The sequence below is a fragment of the Melospiza georgiana genome, chromosome 1, assembly GCF_028018845.1.
Source record: "Melospiza georgiana isolate bMelGeo1 chromosome 1, bMelGeo1.pri, whole genome shotgun sequence".
Classification (NCBI taxonomy): domain Eukaryota; kingdom Metazoa; phylum Chordata; class Aves; order Passeriformes; family Passerellidae; genus Melospiza; species Melospiza georgiana.
This window is the reverse complement of record NC_080430.1, coordinates 27,634,943-27,656,725: the sequence shown is the minus strand read 5'-3', so window position 1 is coordinate 27,656,725 and position 21,783 is coordinate 27,634,943. Positions and strand designations below refer to the sequence as shown.

Genomic DNA, 21,783 nt, shown 5'->3' with positions numbered 1-21,783 from the left:
CTATGTCTGTGATCTGGGTATGCATTTCCAAAGTACAGATCAAAGCCAATGCTATTAAGAGTAAACCTTGCTTCTATTAACATTAAAAAAAAATAATTCTCAAAGTTGCAAGCCATGTTTATAGGATTAGATAGTAATTACCTTTTCCACTACTTTTCAGTTTATTTTGGAAATCAGCAGAATTGAATGATTAGGCAAACAGGACCAAAAAGTAACTGTTGCACTGCATTTTAATTTTGACCCCAACTTCTTAATGACAGGCTGCCTTCATGTATTACTCGTGCACTCAGAAGTAAATAGTCAGTCAGTGACCACTGGGCAGGAGTGCAGAAATCTCCAAGTCATTGAACGTATGTGTATATATAAGGTCACTGGATCAAACTAAAGCTTCAAAGGTTCCATTTTTTTAAATAACTGTTCTGCTTTTGGCTGGAGTGAAATTAATCTTCTTCACAGCGGCAAACATGCAGCTATGTTTTGGATTTGTGCTGAACACAGTGATGATAATGCAGAGATGCTTTTGTTATTGCTGAGCAGGATGTGCACAGAGCCAAAGCCTCTTCTGTTTCCCCTACTGCCACACCAGCAAAGACGTTGGGGGTCCATGACAGGATGGGAGGAACCACAGCCAGGTCAGGTAACCCCAAGTGACCACAGTGATACCCCAGACCATGTGACATCATGCTCAGTACATACAAAGTGAGGGGAAAAAGGAGGAAAGGAGGAATGTTTAGGGTGATGGAGTTCGTCTTCCCAGGTAATCGTTACATGTGATGGAGCCCTGCTCTCCTGGAGATGGCTGAACACCTGCCTGCCCATGGGATGCAGTGAATTAATTCCCTGTTTTGCATTGCTTGTGTGCATGGTTTTTGCTTCCTCTATTAAACGGTCTTTAACTCAACTCACAAATTTTCCACCTTTTACCCTTCACATTATCTTCTGATCTGCCAGCAGGGAAATGAGGAAGTGGCTGTATTGGGCTTGGTGGTTGAGAGGGGTTTAAACACAACAGGAATATTTTTATTTGCTGCAAGCAAATATTTTTAAAAATTACTGAAAAAAAGCTCAGATTTAAAATAGCACTTGCCCTTACTTATCATTATAAAATATTCAAGTACAGAAAAACACAGCAAAATAACTGTCCATTTCTATTGACACTACAGTCATACATATGTAGCAATGAAACACACACAAAGTGTCAAGTAAAACTCCAAATTGCTCAGCTTCAAATTGTTGCTGTGGAAATTTACATTTATATCACAGTCATCATTTACTTTCACATATACAGCTCGCTTATTTTTCTCTAAGACTTCACCTATTCAAACAGAACTTCACAACTGCTTCATATACACTTTCAAGTATTCATTGTTAAAATTAATTGCAAAGAGCTAACTAAACATTTGACCACAAATGTGAAAAATTAACCAACATGTATAGCCAATTACCTGGTACACACTGTAGAACTTATCAGAACAAACTAAAATTAAATATTTTTAATTAATCGATTTTACTTTGTTGCAATGACAACAAAAGAAACACACACATTGCACTCTCTGTATCAGTGGGACTACAGGGAATCTTTGCCTGGAACACTGGAAAAAGAAGAGCAGCAATTACTTTTAATCAGATTTTGAACTACTAAAATTCTAATGACTTTTGAACTATGGGACTATTTTCCTCTAGAGGAAAGCCAGCTATAATCTTACTTTTGTAGGGACAGAAGTTTAGTAAACTAAGTAAAATGAGGACGTGATCTTTTGGAGATTTTTAAAGTACTCCTCTTGAATAAAAACAAAAAAATGCCATCATTTCATTCTAAAGTGGCAAAGGATCATTTTTCTATCACAATCATTCTTTACTTTAGTAATTATTACAATCTTTTAATAAATCTTATGGAAAAATTTTCAGGGAGCTCCAGAGCTTTAGAGTTTGGATGTATTGACTGGATATAATGTTTGGGGAACTCTCAAGGATGCATTTATAACTATCAGCAAAAGATCCTCTTTTTGTTCCTTGTGAGTTATTATTAGACTATGCTAGGGGAAAAATAAGATCTATCAAGATTCTATAAAACTGATTTTAGATATTTACTGTATCTCAGATCAAATATATTCTACACATTACTTTCCAAAAAACTTCATGGATACAGAAGAAGGAATTCTGTACAACACATAAATTTAGGAGTCCAACACTTCTAGAAGGCAGTAAGACCTGACTAATGCCCTCAAAGGCACTTGGAGTGTGACCCAGCTCATCATAAAGTAGGTGTCAACTGCTCTCTAAGTAACACTGGCAGTATGGATTAGCTCTTCAAAAGACCACAACAGGTTCAAGAGCTAGAAGCACACATGGACACACAATGTAGGGCATGTGAACAACAGGACAGGAATTCCATCCTTGGTTTCCTAAGTGACATCAAGCAAAGAACTGAAATACATCCCAATGCATGACAGCTACTGTTCTCAAACAGTTTTCTATCTTGTATGAGAAAACTGGAAGTGTGAGTATGGGATTTATAAAACCACTTCCTACCTAGAAAGACATTCTAAAAAGGTAAAAAAACCCATGAATTAAGGGAGTCACATTAAATGAATGCTTTGTGTGCTTCAGAAAAATAAAAGCCTATTTTCTTTTTATTTCTAGAATTGAAGTAGTTTAATCTCATTTTCCTGGGAAAAGTTAAAAAAAGGGGTGAAGACCTGAAATGTACAGGATATGAGGAAAAAAGCCCCAACCTGATTAATGGAAAAAAAAGATTTTGCTTTTTAACAAAAAAGGTGTGCCTCTCTGTGTTAGTATCTCCCCTAGTGTCCAACCTCAAGAGAAAGAGCAATAACACACAATACAGTCTTATCTTCCACATAAAGCTGTTAAAATTCCATACATTCACCTAAATTATCATTCTAGAGTAGTTCTGTAAAACCAGATCACCTACATTTATTACACACACAGTCCGGATATTGAAGGAATTAGCAAAACAACACCTTGAATATGTTCTAACTTCAAAATTCTCCTCTTTTATAATGTCAGTGGAAATTATGAGGAAGTTGAAGACTAGCTGTTTTCACTTATAAATGCATGCCATGGAGAATACCCTTCTTCTTCCCTTCCTCTATGACATTTTGGTATAGCACAAATATAGGTGAAACAACCTTTCCATTAAGAAGGCCTCCTATTCTCCTATCTCCTATTTGATAGCATAATTACCTTTTGTAATTATGCTATCAAATTCATATACTGAAACAGGTAAGACAAAACACATTAATAGAATATCCTAAAGAGAAAATACAGTGTATAGCTCCAATATTTGCACTCTGTCATTCACTGTGTCAGTATCTGTAGACTACGTCCCATCCCACAGGTTCTTATATTTGCATTGCCAAGTAGAAGATGGGTGTTATAACACTAAAAAAATCAACACAGTATTACAAAAAAATACCCCCCAGTATTGAAAGGTGTTGTTTGAAGAAAGTGAGAAAAATTTTATTAAAAGCAAAGCATATGCTTTCCTTCTGCAACAAGAATGAAGGGTTGTATTACCTTCATGCACTGTAATTCCACAGTTGTCACACTGGATTATTTCATCAGCATCTTCACTGTTATCTCCAAGACAAACGCAACAAATCAAAATATGGTCCATTTTCTGGGAACTCCAATTTTGAGACTTCTCAAGGATCAATGAGTCCTGATATTGAAAAATGGAGACACATGGGTTATGTCACGAATTTCAATTTTATTTAAAGCAAGCAGAAGAGCTGTTATTTGCTCAATTTTTGAACAACAATCAAAAAACCATGGAACATCATTTTCAAAGGCTAGAAGCTTCTTTGTTGTCAAAATGCTCAAACAGTTCCTCCACGAATACAAGAGCTGGGATGCATGGATGTCAATGCAACCTATAGACTGTTAAGATCCAGAGCTCAGAGGAGAGTCAAGACAGAAACCTCAATACAAAATCCTCAAGACAGAAATGTATGTCCTTGAACCATTTATAGTCTACAAAATGGAATATCTAAGAAGCCATTTAAAAAGCAAAATTTTAAAAAGGCCAAAGTTCCAACATTCAGAAAAGTTGCTTCATCTTCTTTAAATTTAAAAAAATCACATGGCTCTGAAAAATCCAAGAATACACAGCTAATGCAAACCTGCCAAGTTTTCACTTACAAAATATAACAAATTATTGACTCTGTATGGTTTTGTTCTAATGCAAATTTATGCATATCTGTGCAAAACCATACAATAATTTGTTAAAACTATACATTCTTCTGATTACATTACATTCTGATTAGGAGTAAGGATTTGCCCTGTTCTGGCAACCTACAATATGAACCACAGCTCTTAAATAGATTGTGGGTTTTCATGGGGAATTTTTCTAAAAAAATGTGGAGAAGTGCTTCATAAACCAAAGTTTTATGTAAAATTAGTTTTCTTAATAAACATTGCCTTCTTACTATTACCATTGTGAGACAGGGCCACTGTCTCTACTGCAGTTTCATGGCCTCCATACATATTCATTTATTTTTATACTTGAGCTTGAACTACCTTTATTGCTAATATGAAGGCATATAAGGAAGTAAGAAAATAAGCACAATAGTGAAAAATAACCACTGTGGTACAAAGAAACAGTAATAGTTTCAAAGCAGAGGCTGAGAGTTTGAATGAGTTTTCACACATTCAAAATGTGTGAAAATATTCCACAACTGCTGTGGCATCTAAAAAAAAAAATCAGGGTGAAAGATGCCCTCTCAAACATTTTTTTCTGTTTCCACCTCACCATTTATAAAATACAGCACCAACACTATGCCTAAGGGAACAGGAGCTCATGTATAAGTAGAAAAGAACATCCACAGAGTCACATTGCTTACAGGAAGGCAACTAATTGTGAAAAACAGAAGAGTCCCTGATATGGAGCTCAGACTTATGGAGCATCTCTCCCAACATCCTCCTTTTAGGACAAAGCATTTTGAGGAAAGAAATAAACCTGGACATTACTGCAGCCCATCATTACCCAAAATACCCATGCTTAGCTTACCACCCACATTACAGATGGCAAAATGGCAGTGCATGTCCCTAACTTTGGCAGATTAACTGTGCCATGGCACAGATTTCTCTGACCCATGTCACAACTCAGATCAGCTTTTTCTGAGAGTAACTTTGATTTAAACTGTTATTTGGCTTCACTGAGAGAAGTTTAAAAGACACTGGTAATCTCTACTGCTATAGAAGCTCCAGGTCTGGTAATTAAAAAAAAAAAAAAAAAGAAAACCAAAGTATTACTTTAAATTAAGAAACAGCAATGCATTGTAAAAACACTGAAAGAACACCAGCTGTATAGGCAGTGAGAACATGGGCCAAAAAACATGGACCAAAAAACCTAAACAAAAAAGCAATGATGAAAGGGCATCAAATTTTTGTTCTAATGTTAGGATCCCCAGCCATTAAGGTTCACCTCATGGGAAGACAGCTACCAGGTCAAACAAACCAGCTGAGCAGCTTATTTTTTCATGCAGGCATGGAGAGGGAGTGATCTGCAAAGTGTGCCGCTCTCCTCTGCTTTTAGTCAATATAACCACCTGAGACTCATCCAAAACATGGAAACTTTTACATGTAACAGTACCTGCTGCAACTTCTGAGCAAGTCCTGTTCCCTACTGAAGTGGGAGAAATTATTTCAGCTGGATCACTAAGTAACTCCCATTTCTGTGATATTAATGAAGAAAGTGAGCCTTTCAAGCTATATGCCCACAGACTTTTAACTTTAAAGGGGAAAAAATTAAAAATACAACCACCACCTCGCTGAAAATAGAAGAGTCCTATTTTTATATGAAGTGGTCCTATAATTATGAAGTGGTCATAATTATAAAAACAGAAAAGCACCATTTACCTACTAATGATGCTTGACCTCATTAGGAAAGAAAGCTAAGTTTATATTCTGTGCATAATACAATAGAGAAGTGTGTAGTATTTAATTACAGCACATTAAAATCAAAATATTCTTGTAATATGCAAACAAATAAAAACATCAGGAAAACAAGAACAACCCCTCCCCAACACCCTCCCTGGTTTCCATCCTCCAAAAATAAGCCAAGGAAAGAAAGGAAGAATGCATATACAGGACACTACAATATGTTCAGAACTAATTACCTGGACATTCTTTCCTAAATTTATTATGGATTTGACTAAGAACTCAGTTTTCTAAGAACTCAGTTTCTGCAGTGTGATGAGACTTCCATAGATATATCTGCTAGACAAGGTGTTTTTTACTCTTTTCCATTTTTACTGCTTTAAAATATTGTAGCAGTGGAGAGTATACTGTTGCAATACAGTATATTGAGTATCAGAAATCTGAACCTTCCAGTCTATAATTCAGTCTACAGATACTTTTGCAAAACTTCTTGATAAAGATCTAGACATACACAGTACAGCACTTAACATGCAAAAAAGATAAATTATCAGTTACAAAACTATAATCTGAACTTCAAAATTTCAACTTTGATTTTATGTTCTGATTACTGTTCTAAATCTAAGACATGAACAGAATATGATATCCATGCATCTACTAAGAAGCCTCAAAGAAGATACATCAGAGACAACTCTGGGTTTCTGAAACAGGTCTGCTTTTCCAAGCCAATGGAAATTAAACTGAAGAATATATCACTAAAAATGTAGTTGCACATCTCCACTTTGATATGGGAAGCAACTCTACAAGAAAACTGCCTCTCTCTGTTACAAGTTCTGATCATTAGTATTGGTAGAGTACTTTCAGCTCCTGAGCCAAGAAAATGGAGGAAATAGTAAGAGAATTACAGAGCCCAAGGAAAGAAGGAAAGAAGATAAGGAAAGAAGATGCCTATACAAAAAGTTTAAAAAAGAAAAAAAATCAAACAAATCATGCTTTTTTTTTCAATCCCAATTACTACTAATAGCTAAAACAGCATAGCTCACTTGCAATAATATATAAATATAAATATATATAATACCTATCAAATTATCTAAAATGGACCAAATCCAAATACTGTTTAGTTCCCTGTCATTTTACACATTAAAATAAAGTTTAAAGGGAACTGCAGAACCTTTAATAATATCATATCACTATCATTTCTCAAAGGTTATGTTGACATTGTGATTATATCCCAAAAACTGAATATAGATTTTATAGCAATTCTTTTTATTTTGTTCAGAATTTTGCTATTGCAAAACATGAAGTCAGCCACAGTGACAACTTGGTATCTTAATTTTTCCACAGGCACAATCTTCAGGGCAACTGTAATTGTGCATAGGGAAAAAAAGGTTACTTTATTAAACATATATATAATATTCACATTCTGCAATCAGAAAATATTTAATATAATAATCCTAGTACTCAAATGCTTTAGTATGGTAAGAAATTAGTTCATTTGTGACTATTATGAGCAAATCCAACATAAATTATCATAATTATTCCATTTGATTTTAAACCTAGTGTGCATTTTTCCATAAGTGAACTTTGTTCAGACTTTGATTGTTGCAAAGAATAATGCCTCATTCATCTATTTTATGATTATGTCACAGATGCTTTTAACTTTCATATACAACACTTATACTAAAACAGAACTAGAATACTTGCTAACATATGTTGGTTTGCATACTGGACCTCCTGTTTGTTTTAGTACTAGTCCAATTGCTGCAAACCCAAGAGAAGTCCCACTACTGACTTTAGTGGCATTAGATTGGTCAAATGGTCCAAGCAAGGTTATTTAATATGCAGTGCCTATTTAGCATAATCTTTCCTGCTTCATTTATTATTCACTTATTATTGTGTGAACACAAGTCCAGCTAATCAGTTTAACTTCCAATATTAACAGCATAGCTACTGGAGAGTAGTTTCCATTTGTCAACAGATATATTATAGAAAGTTGGTTGCACTACCTCATTACTCTTGCTTTGTGAAAGAGCCAGGCTATCATTTGTCAATTCCTCATCATCTGCATTATTCCTGTTAAGAACTTTACTCTTCTTCTTCTTGGATCCGCCATCACTAGCCGTGCTGCTATTATCTTCCTCATTAGCTTCCTCATCATTGTCATCCTCATCACTTCCACTCCCGTCATCTTCATCATCTTCGTTATCTCCATCACTCCCCTCTTTTTTCAGCGCGTTCTTTCCTTTTCTTTTCCCAGCAGTAGGCCGCCAGTCATTGTCATCTTCGCTGTCGTAGTCATCCATATCATTCAGCTCTTCCATCGATACAAAATCCAGCAGCGGTCGGTTCCTGCGCAAATTCCATTTTTTTGGTTCATTTGTTTGCTCATCAGCCACAGGATCGGGTTCAGCTGCTTTCTCCTTCTCTTTCTTCTTTTTTGGCTTTTCTTCTTCATCTTCCTGCTCTTTCTTTTCAGTTTTAATTACCTCTTTGTCTGTTGTTGGCACTTCTTCAGTGGAGGCTTTCGGCTGTTGCTCTTCTACTTTCTCTTCGGCCGGTTCCTCCTCCAAGATATTTTCTTCTGATTCAGTACAGGAACCTTCACCACTGTCCTTAGATGCATCTTCACTCCCATGACCACTTCCTTCAGAATCTGTTGAGCATATGAAAATTTAAAAAAAGTTCCGACACAAATGAACCCCCAAAAATAAAATCTCTTGAAGCAAGTTGTTAAACAAAAGAATGATGCATGTTCCTCCCTCATAAGGTATTCCACCTATTTTTTCAGCTGATGTCCAAATATTGCTATTTCGAGTGCTATGTTGAGAATCTGTTAAACATGTGTGCACTTTAAGATGCAAAAAAAAAAAAAGATGGTAGAACTTATTAAATGAGCACTGTATGTTCCTTTGAACTGTAGCTCATATTAACAAAAAGCAGTAGCAGTAATTTCCATGTGAAGTCACATCTTAAAGAAAGAACATTCCAGTTTTTAATTTCTGGAGGTGTTTTCTACATCTTCAAAATAAAAGAGCTATCCAATAGAAGAGGTTTGAAATTACAAAATGAAGAGATTATATAGCTAGTTCTAATAATAATACGGATAATCCCATACCTTAATTTTTAATACATCTTTGCTTTTCTGGGTTTGAGGGCTCTTTTAATTTTTAAGGTTAGTTCACTTATTAATCCCACATAAACTATGCCTCACTCAACATTGCAGCTGCACTACAATGCACTAACCTTACACTACCCATATGGTACTATTCTGCGTGTACTCACTATTTCATTAATTAACACATGCCAACATGAGCAACAGAAAAGAACAGAGAAAATTATTTCTATAAAAAAGAGACATTTTTACTATAAAGCATATGTAAAAAATATTGAAAAATTACATGTCAACTTGTTAAACCTTATAAACAGCATCCACCTTGCTATCTCTCATCTTATATGAATCTACTGTTTTTCATTCATAGTATTGTTTTAATGAAGGAAAACTCAAAATATATATTTTTTTTAATTTTAAAAAGAAAATATAGTTTCTTGATCCAATGCAGAGATCAATTAGGCAGTGGCTACAGTTTCCAGTTTGCTCAAAGCCAGCACTGTTCTTGATCCACTGTCATGCAGATGCAAAGATGGAACATGTCGATACTCACAAATTTAAAAAAAAACCAAACAAACTTAATTTCTATAGTTGCAACCCAAAAAATCTCCACCGCTCAGGATCACCTTACACAGAGAATTTCTCTGTACACTCAGCTCTGTATAAATCCAAATAAACAGACACTGAGGTAGGTGTGCACAGTGTGTCATTTCCTATGGCATTTTTTTCCACCCCAAAGAACATTGCCAATGATTAGCCAGTTGTTACTTCAATATAATGGTCAGTTTTGCCTTCTTCTGCATATACCTGAATGTGGAAGCATTCAGTGAGGAGATTATATAACTACTGACAAAAAAAAAAAAAAAAGCCCTAAGTGCTACTATTACTGATCAGGACAACAAAACTATCCATCCCCTTACAATCTAATAAAAACTAGAAGTTTCCAACATATGTTCTAACATTTAGAGATCCAGAAAACACACAAGTTTTTTCCACAGTCTTTGACAAAAACATAACTCAGTCATTTCTTCATACCTATTAGCCTCAATTGTAGTAATCAAAGTACAAGATAATTAAGTGAAGTTTTCAAAGAGTAGAACATGAATCAGGCATACATAAGAAATAAAACCAGTATTAACTAACAGGCAATCCAAAATAATTGCTTTCAAGTTTCAATAATTTATTTGGCTACAGAATCAGAGGATGAATAAGGCTGGAAGGGACCACAGTGGGTCATCCCAGAGCACACTGGCCAGGATGGCATGCAGACAGTTCTTGAGTATCTCCAGTGAGGAAGGCTACACATCTCCGGACAATCTGCCCAGTGCTCAGCCACCTGCACACTAAAGAAGTTTTTCTTCAGATTCAAGTGGAACTTCCTGAGGATCAGTTTCTGCCCATTGGCTCTTGTCCTATTGCTTGGCACTCCAAAGAGCCTGGCCAATCCTCAACCCCCTCCATTCAGACACTGACAGACATGGATGAGGTTCCCCCTCAGTCCTCTCTTCTTAAGGATGAGCCGAACTAGCTCTCTCAGCCTTTCCTCATTAAGAGAGAGTACCTCCACAGAAACACAACAAAAATGGTGAGAAGGCTACAACACACCATGAAGACATAAATTTAGGAGTCTAACTGCTCAAAGAGTTGGGGTGGTTGAGCTTGGAGAAGAGAAGGCTCCAGGGAGACCAGAGCTTATGAGAGAGATTTTTTACTAAGGCCTGTGGTGACAGTAAAAGGGGAACCAGTTTTAAACTGAAAGAGGGTAGGGTTTAGATTGGACACAATAAACATTTCAATGTGCATGGTGAGACACTGTGACAGGTTGTCCAAGGAAGTTGTAGGTGTCCCATCATTGAAAATATTCAAGGCCACATGGGATGGGGCTTTAAACAATCTGGTCAGTGAAGTAAATTTCTGACCAAGGCAGGGGGTTGACTCAGTTCATCTTTAATGGTTTTTTGATCATGGGTTAGTTTATAGGATACCAAGCTTGCTGGCAACAGACAGGGCACACCAGATACAAAGAGGGGGAAAAGGATCCTTGCATAGTTAGCAGGGCTCACTGAAAGGCTGCATTAGACTTGAAGGGGGAAAGGAGTAAATCCAAGTTCCCTAGAGATATGCCTGGGGACAGCACACCACTGTTTGGGGAACAACATGCTAGAAAGGTCTAGCATGGTCTGTCACCTCAGTGGAGGTAGGGAATGGAGATCCCTTCAGCAGTAAAGACACAAGGGTTATTACATGTTAGAAAATATCATAGATTGAAAATTACTGAAAATGATCATGGTAAGACTTAGAGCTTGCTCCCCCAAAAAGCTGGAGAGATCAGTAGCCCAGCTGAAGCGCCTCTACGCCAACATACTCAGCATAGGTAACAAACAGGAGGAGCAGAAAGCCACTGAGCACCAGTAAACCTATGACACAGCTGCCACGCAGTAGACATGAGATAACATGGACAGCCAGAGTGCTGCACTGGGTGACTATAAACCCTTCAGAGGAAACAGGCAAGGAAGGAGAGGTGGTGGGGTAGCCCCATATGTTAGGGAGTGTTTTGATTGTCTAGGGTGTAAGAACAATATGGCTGTTTAAGGGCAAGACTCAGGAAAGTCCAACAAGGCAATACTGGCGAGAGTCTGTTAAATACACCCCAACCAGGATGAAGAGGAAAGCAAAATAGTCTAAAAGCAGTCCATAGTCTCACAACCACTAACCCTCATTCTCCCAGTGGACTTCAAGTTACCAGATGTCTGCTGAAAACACAACCCAGCAGAGAGGAACTGGTCCAGAACATTCCTGGAGCATGTGGAAGGTAACTGCCCGACACAGACAATGAGGGAGCCTACTAGCAAAGACTGCCCACAGGACCCGTTACTTGTGCTCAGAGAAGGCCTTGTGGGTGATGTGATGACTAGAAGGTGTTCTGGGCAGAGTGAACTTGAAATGGTAATTTTCAGTTCTCAGAGAAGCAAGCAAGGGGTCAGCAGAACTTCTATCCTGGACTTTCAGAGAGATGATGCCCTGTTGAGAGGCTTGGTCAGCACACAGTCTCTTGGGAGGCAGTCCAGGAAGGCTGGACATTCTTCAAGGAAATCTTGAAAGCACATGAGCAAGCCATTCCTATGCACTGAAATATAAGCCAGCAGTGAGGAAGACTGAACAGAGAGCTGAGAGCTTTGACTGGAACTCAGAAGAACAAGGAGAATTTGGCTCTTTTGGAAGAAGGGGCAGGCAACACAAGAGGACTACAGGAATGATGTGAGAAACATTATTTTCAGTGAAAAAATTAGAAAGGCCAAAGACCAATTAGAACTTAATCTGACTACCGCTATAAAAGATAATAAATACATAATCAACAAAATGAAGACTAAAGACAATATCCACCTTTTACTGAATGAGGAAGGAAGCAGCGTCAATGGATGAGGAAAAGGCTGAGGTACTTAATGCCTTCTTTGCCTCAGTCTTTAACAGCAAGACCCATTGTTCTCTGCATATGCATCCCCCTAAACTAGAAGACTGACACTGGGAGCACAATGAAGCACACAACCTAAGGGGAAATGGTCAGTGATCTGCTACATCTCTCAGATGCACACACATCTGTGGGCCCACATGAGCAACATTCAATGATTTACCAGCAATCCTGGCTAACCAGGGAGGTTACACATGATTAGAAGTTTAAAAAAAATTATGATACCCATTGCAAGAAGGAGTATCCAGGGAACTCCAGTCAGTCTGCCAGCCTGACCCTGGAAAGTCATGGAAGCACATCATCTTGAATGCCATGAAGATTACAGAGCACAACAGACTGGGGCAGAGGGGCTGGAAAGCTGCTCAGTGGAAAAGCGTGGGGGATGCTGGTTGACATTTGGCTGAACAAGACCCAGCATGTGCACAAGTGGCCAAGGCCAGTGGCATCCTAGCCTGTACCAGCAATAGTGAAGCAAGTTGGACCAGGGCAGCTGCTGTCTCCTTTACTCAGACTGGTGAGACTACACCCCAAATCCAGTTGTGTGTCCAGTTCTGAGCTCCTCAATTTAAGAAAGACACTGACATGCTGGAGTGTGTCCAGAGAAGGACAGTGGAGCTGGTGAAAGGTCTGGAGCAGAAGTCTTGCAAAAAGGAGGATTTTTGAAAGACCTTATCATACTCTACAACCGCCTGAACAGAAGGCATAGCAAGGGATGGGTCAGTCTCTCCTCCCATGTAACAAATGATGAAACAATATGAAACAGCTTCAAGTTGCAACAGGGGTGGATTAGGTTGGTTATTAGGAAAAACTTCACAAAAAAGGCTGCTCCTGAGGGAAACAGCTGAGTCACCACCCTGGAAATATTTAAAAGATGTGTAGATGTGGCACTTAAGGACATGATTTAGTTGTGGCAGTGCTAGGATAATGGTTGGACTCTACCTCAAAAAGTCTTTTCCAGAGTACGCAATTCTAAAATTTTATGATACTCGTCAGTTCCCATAAACATTTTACAAGTAACTCCTAAAGCTATACTCTCATACTAGACATATCACAGATTGTATGCTCAAAGCACAGTGTATTTTGTATCTCATTTCACAGGTGCCAAGTGCCTATGTGCACTATTTGCCTTACTGCAAATAAGGTAATACAAAATTTTGTCACGTTAAATTTAACTGAAATTTTTAACTTAGCTTTCATTATTTCCCCACTGTAAATCTATGACAGACGTTTGTTTTGATGCTTTAACTGTGCTGATGCATTTCTAAATAGTCTTAGATTTCTTGTCAATTTAAGCTTTCATTTTGTTTCGGAGGGAATAGCTTGGTATAGTTCGACCTCTAACAGCCCTCTAATTTACTAACATTGATTCATGTACATCAACAATACACAATGCAATAATTTAAAGCAGAGAGCAAATAAGCACTATTTCACTCCTCTCCTTCAATTTCTCTTGCCTTCTGCCTGCACATTTTGCTTTCTACTCTCCTTTATACATTCATAGACACACCAGAGATATCTATAGTAAGAGATATCTCTCCTTGATCTGAATGCATCCACTGTGATAGGTGCTTTTCTAGAAAGAGCTATTCTGTGATAACAGCAATTTTTGCAGGTCTTCTTCTGTCAGCTGCACTTTTACTGAGGAAGAGGCTGCAGTATACAATTTTCTCCTTGAAAGAAATGCTTAAAGAATGGCTCTTTCAAATTGGCAACCATATCATGTCATTCCCTATAGGAGAGAAGTAAAGCTACTCTAAGTGAAAGATGGGGCTAGATACACCATCAAATAGTGAAGAATACAGAGTTCCACCGAGGACAAATAGGAGAGATAACATTTGGGAGAAAGACATCATTTATTCCTCTATACTTCGTATCTTTGGCTGTACTAAGCACAACAGCAGGTGGCACTCAAATCTAAAGAGGATAATCCTAAAAAGAACAGAACATTATGCTACAGAACTAACATGCAAAAAAAGAAGTGTAATAAAGAAACACTCTGCTCTGCTGTGGAGTCTTGTATATAACATGCATGAGGCACAAGACTTCAGGGTAAACCTACTGAAATCATTACACAACTCAACAAAAAAAATCCTCCCAGGGTTTTTTGCAGGATCATTTTACAATTTTAAATATGACACCCCACAATTTCCAGGTATTTTTTCAACATTCTAAGAAAATTAATGCATGCAGAAAGCAAGAGCTGCACTCCAAAAGTCCCTGCCCAACCACTCACAGGAGACAGTCTGGTTCTTCAATGCAGTATTTAGCTTAATAAGCAGCTCTTTGAAAAACAGCTTTATTGATTGTTTTAAGTGAACTCTAAAGGATAAGCTGGTTAAAGGCAATCATGGACTCAATTTTGGACTTGGCTCTTCCACTAACAAAGCTTAACAAATTCCAAATAGTAGACAAGAAGCATTTGGAATCATTTTAGGAAGTTCTTTTATTGGCACCAAATCCTATGTGGCTGAGTCTTTCCGAAGTGCTCAAAGCTACCTACAACAAATATAAGCAAGGATCCTGGAACATTGAAAAGTTCATCATGCAACACAGAAAGCAACTACCAAGTTATCGCTGCTAAATAATATTATTCAATAATAATCCAGCTACCATGTGACAAATAGCCTACAGTGGCCTTACACCCCCTTTTTGAGAGCAGTGACAAAAACCAGGATTCAGGTGAGGTTAATGTCACACCACCACCACCACCATCTTATCTATTGGTCCTTTACCCTCTTTTTCCCCCACCACAAGGCAAACAAGTAGCCTTTGACAAGATATGTGAAATTACCTGGTGATCTCTGCTAAAACACTATGTCAAGCATCACGTACAAACCCCCACCCAGGTGCATCCTGATGGATGGGAAATGTGGAAAGCACTACTGAAGTGTTTATCAACAGCCTATGGCCATAAATTTCCTTACAGAAAAACAGCTCCAGTACCACAAAATATCTTTGGCACAGGTGCCATACCAAACATGCAAAAGTAGCTATACTTCCCACACATCTGATCTAGATATCACAAATAAAGACTCCATAATACCTTAAGGAAATGCTTAAACTAACTAGAAAGCTACAATATAATTGGGAAAAAAGGAGGCAGGAAAACCTAGGTGAAGTATGGAAAATAAGAATTTTTAAATTACCAAAGGCAGAGTTGTGTAACTGGTAAAATTGTGACTACATCTGACTATTAAACACAGAGGTCCATTACACTACAATCAATAAAACTATAAGCAAGAACTAAAGGCTTAATACCTCACTTGCAACATAATTCCAAGAAAGAGAATCTAACACAACAGTTAGATACATGCCCCTGGCTTTCTATGCTATTTTGCTGTATATGATGATTAAACACTGGCAGACTACCAGCAATTCAACATCAGTGGTGCTGGCAGCTAAAAAAATTGAACTGTCCAAAATAACATGATTAAAAACACACAAAACCAAACCATTATAGATTAAGATGCTACAGCCCTACAGAGAGAAACTTTCTTCTCAAATAATGTTTTGAAAAGAAGTATCTAATATTTATTAACTGCAGATGGAGACTGGGCAGAGCAGGATCCACAACTACACATCCCAGAAAACAAGTATTTAGTTTTATAGAAAAAATGATGGAAAGAGAACAAAGGAAAGTTATTTAGTAAGCAGCTTCCTCACTTTTACAGTAGCAATAATTATGTCACATGGCATTTCAGTAGACGTACTGAAAACCACTCAAAACTAAAGATTGCCAATTTTGACTTAAGTCATTAGGAAGTGCCTCATTTACAAGGTCAGAACACTGATGAAATTGGGTTCCCTACCAATTGCTTGTCAGCAAGCACCTGGAATAACAGAAATCTCAGTGTTTACAATGAAAATGGAGGCTGAAAATCTTGTCAGTGACTCCAAAGTTTTACTTAAGAGTGGCAGACATAGGTACAGACAAAAGTTTTACCTGGAATGAAGATACTCCAAAAGAACATATATGCTGATATTTTCCATTTTCTCAATTAGAAAAAACTCTTGTGAATTCCAGTCTCAGGAACTACACATTAATATGGAAATACATCATCACTTACTAACAATTAACTAGCCAATATCTTCTTCTACCTTCACTGTCTATTAAACACCTTGCAACTTTACTCTTGCCTAACATTTTAGTTTAGTCTAAAAAAATAAATATATTTGTTTTTTCATCAAGACTTCAGTACTGTTAAACACTACAGTATTTTGATCATTCACAATCATTTCTTTATATTACAATATTCTGCATAGGAAAGTAAAAGTGTAATCTCCACTGTGCTAAAAGGAAACAAGTTACATAAAGATAATGATATTTGCAACTTTTTATTTCTAGATCAAGACACAGGTTTTTTTAAATAGATAATATATGCATTTATGTAGATCATTTCTTGTTTTAAAAACAGATCTTCCACTGACTTCAACTGCAAGAAAAGTACATAAGTACATAATATATATGCATATCAGGCTTCACACTCAACACCAAAAAAATAAAAAATTGAGTCAACAAGAGTAGTAGCAGAAGTAGTGACAGGATTGAGTTCTTCACAGGCAACATTCAGTTCTTTTTTTCTCAGCTACACTGCAATAGGAACCAGTCCTTAAACTCACACATGATTGTTGCTCAGGGACCACTACATTCCTCTGTATGATTTCAATTTCAGTAAATGCACTGAGAAAACGGACTGAATTTACTGATGAGAGAGAAGAAAAGTGGTAAATTTTTGCTTTGGAATCCTGCTGGGAATTATTCTAAACCGGTACTCTGATTTCTGACATCAGTGTATCTCCAGCTGCTCCCAATTCAGGAAAAAAAAAGAAAAAAGGACTCCCCAAAGCATGCTGTAGTTAACTTACAAGAAAAAACTTCAAATAACTGACATGTATTGTAAAAGATACTATTAAAAGCTTTAGGTTGAGTATATTTCAGCACCACCATTTCAAGTTACATGTTTGTACACTCTGACTCCAAAAGGACAATTCTTTTGATTGATCCCACATTAAGATTACATAGGACAGTTTTTCTAATGGAACAATTTTTTCAAAATGTTTACAGAAACCAGAAGAATACAGTACTTCAGAATATGGCATCACTTATGGAAACAGAGAAGCCATTAAAAATTACTTTGTTCAGTATAAACATAATGAAAATCCCAGAGGCTTGAAAACTATTTACATTAAGTAAATTTACAAGAATGTAACAGTTCTAAATCAATTTCTCTAAAGAGATGTCAGAATGTTGAAATCTTTTAAGCAGAAAAGGCCAACTGATTGCTGGTATGACCTAAATCCAAAAGAAAAGAAATTAATTACACTCAAACCAAAAGTCCATGTTGCCTGTGGAATTTTTGGTGGAAATATGGGTTAGGTGATTTGATATATTTTTTATAATGAAAAAATGTACCAAGGTGCCAGGACTCTGAAACAAAAAAATCAGAAATGCCTGCTGCTTCCTAAAAGTACTTAACAGCAACTTCTCCAAACCTTACTGCATTGCATATTGCCAGAAATCTGGCAGAACAATGAAGGTGTGTAAAAGTTGAGATCTTCTGGGTTCAGTCCTCACATATTTGCATAGTATCATCTCCTAGTACATATCACTGGAGATCCTAAAGCTCACACATACAGACACAACACAGACATCAGGGAGAAAACAACTTCAGAATTCTTTTAACTCCATAATTAAATAATTATTTAACCTAATTTTCAAAATTTTTTTGTTATTTTAAACACCTATACGTGCATTTGTGAATGAAATAAACATAAACCTATGTCATGGACCTGTGGAATTACCAGAGTATAATTAATGCTCATACTCAATGCAGACTGTTTCTTACTTCTGACACACTTCCTTTTGCAAGCAAACTATATACAATGTCATTTTGAACTCAAACAAATACTAAACACTGATTTGCAACAGACTGCTCATGGAGAGTCCTATATTTGTATGTGTGTGTGTATATATGTATGTGTGTGTGTGTAAGAAAATCCCTTTATTTAATCACTTCCTCCAGCCAAATTGAAATTGACTAAGTGTAAACAAATTTAAAAGTATGTTATACCAGCTTCATTTTAAACCAGTACAGATGTTCTGATTCAGATTTCCTGCAAGCATTCATTTAAACTTGTATTACATGTAAGAAACTTTTATTTGTAGTAACTTTCTATCCCCCAACTTCTCCAAGCCCTCACAAATTTCCTTTTCCACACTGATAATCTTCATATAAAGTATAAGATGTCAAATTCTCTTGCCGTTTCAAAGTGTTATTAGACAGAACATTAAGTTCTCCTACAAATGACAGATATATGTTTGGAAATGCTAAAACAATACTTCATGAGATAAAGCAACACAAAACAGCAATTAGAAAAAACGTTTTTAGTAGAACTTGGTTTTTCCTCATATGCTTGTTTCAATTCAGTGTTGCATATTTAAAGGAAAATCCATTCAATTTCCTCAAAATGAAATTGATTTTGAAATACACTCAAGGCTAGATACTGACCAGCCCCCTCTGTATATATACAATATCCTAAAAGTCAAAAAGGATATCAATTACAAATGAATCTTCTGCACTCACAAAATGCACTCACTCAGAAAGCTGTACACATTACTTTTAATAAATTACTGTCTTTGACCAACTAATATACTGCTCTGAATCATGTGTTCATCACCCATACTCCCTTTCCAATCCTCATCTTACCTTAAATCCTGCCTACATTATTGTTCCAAAAGACAGAGATTTTCTTTAGTAATTGAAAATCATTTTCTTTCATGGCAAATTATATCCTAATTCAAAAGAAAAGATCAAAAAGCCTCAGAACAGAATTAAAAGAGTAGATGAAACAAGCCCCCAAAAGTCTGAAAATGAAATTGTAAGATGACATCAGTTTTACTCTCTTAAGCCACTGCAGCCTGCTTACTAGAACAACCAAGGGAAATATGTCTAAGTCTAGGGGAAAAGGGGCTGAGAAGAACAAAACCAACCACCCAAACCAAAACAAACAAGGAGCACTAGGGCATACTTTAAACCTGACATTGGGTGAATTATTATTAAGAATTTTTAACTTCATCAGAGGAATGCAGAGGAACCTGCCAAATGCTCAAGAATAAGCCTTTAAATGGGAATATTTTTGCACTATACATTCACACAAAAGATACACCAGCATCCCCAATGCAGAAATAACAAAGTCAAGTTATCTGATAAGCTGTCATAATGCTTCCCTCACATCTTATACATCCTGCATCTTCTTGTTAATTTCCCTCAGCATACACCACAGAACATCTAATGTGCAGTTTATTGACCATCATGGTCCTATCCCTTCTTCCCCTTTCCTTCAATATACTTGAGTTTACTGATTTTATTTTGGCCATCTTGTCTATTTTCAGTTTTTGTGAATGCTCACTGCAGATATAGGAATCTGCACATATAGAGAAGACTGCAAAGCAACAACTCTCTGTGATAAGGACTTCCTTCTAGTATGAAATGTGTACACTTTTCTGCATATTTCTATCTGAATGGACATCTTAAGTTTGTCTATTGTAAAAAACAATAAAAACCAGAACAGATTATCTTTTTGCTTTAGGTTCTTACTCACCGAATAGAATTAACCTTGAGAAAAAGTCAAGTTCATAAGTCCAAAACAAACTATTATCCAGACTTGTTCAAAACAAAATGGCTTTAGGTTCTTATTTCAATACTAAATACAGTGACTATTCCAAAAACTTCCCTACACTAAAGAACCCAAAAGCAGCAAATACAGTTAAGGCAGTCTGCACAAAAGCTACTCAAATGTTTCTACCAAAACTTGCTTCACAATCATGAGGTTTCTGTTGTAAAAAAATAATCACGACTGAAGTATTGATTCCCAGTTACCCAGTCAAGTCACTCCCTTCAAGGGGCTCCAAGTCCCAGCAGACTCACTACAATTCTGCCTCTTAAATGATATTAAATGAGCAACCATAAACCAAAAATGAGATAATTCTGAAGAGAGGAGATGAGAAAACATATTTACCTGAAGCATCTCCAACTTTAAAATCACTGTCATCAGAGCTATCATAATCTAAAGCTTCCAGCAGCGAAGCTGCCAAAGGCTTCACCTGTCTCCTCTTCGAACTGCGGTCCACTGCAGGGAAAAAAACAGTGTTGTTACTGGCTGGCATAGGGAGCGCTCAGCACCGCTGAGGGCATTTAAATTACAGGCAGCACGGGCGTGCCAGGCAGGGGCAGTCCCAGAGCCGGCGGCAGATGCAGCCGCAGGGTGCGGGGACCGCCGCCGCCACAGGTGAGGCCGGGCAGGGTCGGCCCCGCCGGCGGAGCGCGGCTGCTCCCTGCAGGCGCCCCGCACCGCCCGGCTCCGCGCACCGCGGGCTGCCGCGGCCCCGGCAGGGCTGCGCGGGCGCTGGGGAACATGGTAGAAGCACGGTAGTAGCATCCCCCGGGAACCAGCCGCGGCGGGATCCGCCGGGCACCAGACGCAGCGAGACGCGCACCGGGACCGTGGGACGCCCAAGGGACGGCGATGCGCCCGCTCCCCCGGGGGCGGGGGCGCTCCGCGGGCACGGCGGCGCCCCCGCGGGGCGCGGCCGGCAGAACCGCTGCGGATCACTTACTAAAGCCTGCGCGGGTGGGCGGCGGGCGGGCAGGGGCCCTCGGGTGCAGCGCCGCCGAGCCCCGGGCCCCTTCCCCAGACAATGGGCACGGCGGCGACCCGGATGCAGACCCGCGCCCGCCCCGCCGCCCGCCCCGCCGCGCAGGCGCCGCCCGGGCGCGTGCGCACAGCGGGGGGAAGCCGGGGAGCGGCGGTGCCCGCGGGCCTGCCCGGCCTGGCGGGGTGGCGGCGGCGGGGCCGCCCGGACCGGCGCTGATCGCACACGCTCAGCGCGGAACCGCTCAGTGTCAGGGCACTGCCTGTCAAAAACAGCTCTAAAAACCACCCCGGCACCGCTCCATTTCCCCGTGTGGAAACGAGAAAGCGTTACAACAGCTGTTCTCATTTATCCCCTGCTCGAGGAGCTGAGTTTCTCGTGGGCTCTGTTGCATTGGCAAGCTCATTCCTGAACTTTTGAAGAACAGCAATCCAGTGCATTGGGAAGAGAAAAAAAAAAAAATTGGGAAGAGATGTTCCAGGATATTTTGGATGGGGCACTGAGCAACCTGGTCTATTTGAAGGTGTCCTAGCCCGCGGTTGGAACTAGGTGACCTTCAGTGTGCCTTCAACCCCAAATCGTTCTGTGATTCTATGACAATACAAATTGTTTGACCACATCACATGAGTCTGGGAACTCAAAAGCACAAAA

At 38.5% G+C, this 21,783-nt stretch overlaps 1 protein-coding gene across 4 annotated transcripts in view; it reads right to left on the bottom strand.

The window, feature by feature from the left end:
• The window catches only part of PHF14 (PHD finger protein 14), a 161,045-nt gene extending 139,863 nt beyond the window's left edge, over positions 1-21,182 (bottom strand). For 3 of the 4 annotated variants that reach the window (XM_058023704.1, XM_058023715.1, XM_058023723.1), the window contains exons 1-4: positions 21,097-21,182; positions 20,499-20,609; positions 7,908-8,554; positions 3,541-3,685 (exon numbers count right to left, since the gene is read on the bottom strand). In XM_058023704.1, the coding sequence (XP_057879687.1) occupies positions 3,541-3,685; positions 7,908-8,554; positions 20,499-20,609; position 21,097 (904 nt within the window). In that variant the 5' untranslated portion in view covers positions 21,098-21,182. Of the gene's footprint in view, positions 1-3,540; positions 3,686-7,907; positions 8,555-20,498; positions 20,647-21,096 lie in introns of those variants that run through there. The other variant, XM_058023695.1, reaches the window with a different exon arrangement.
• Positions 21,183-21,783: the final 601 nt, after the last annotated feature.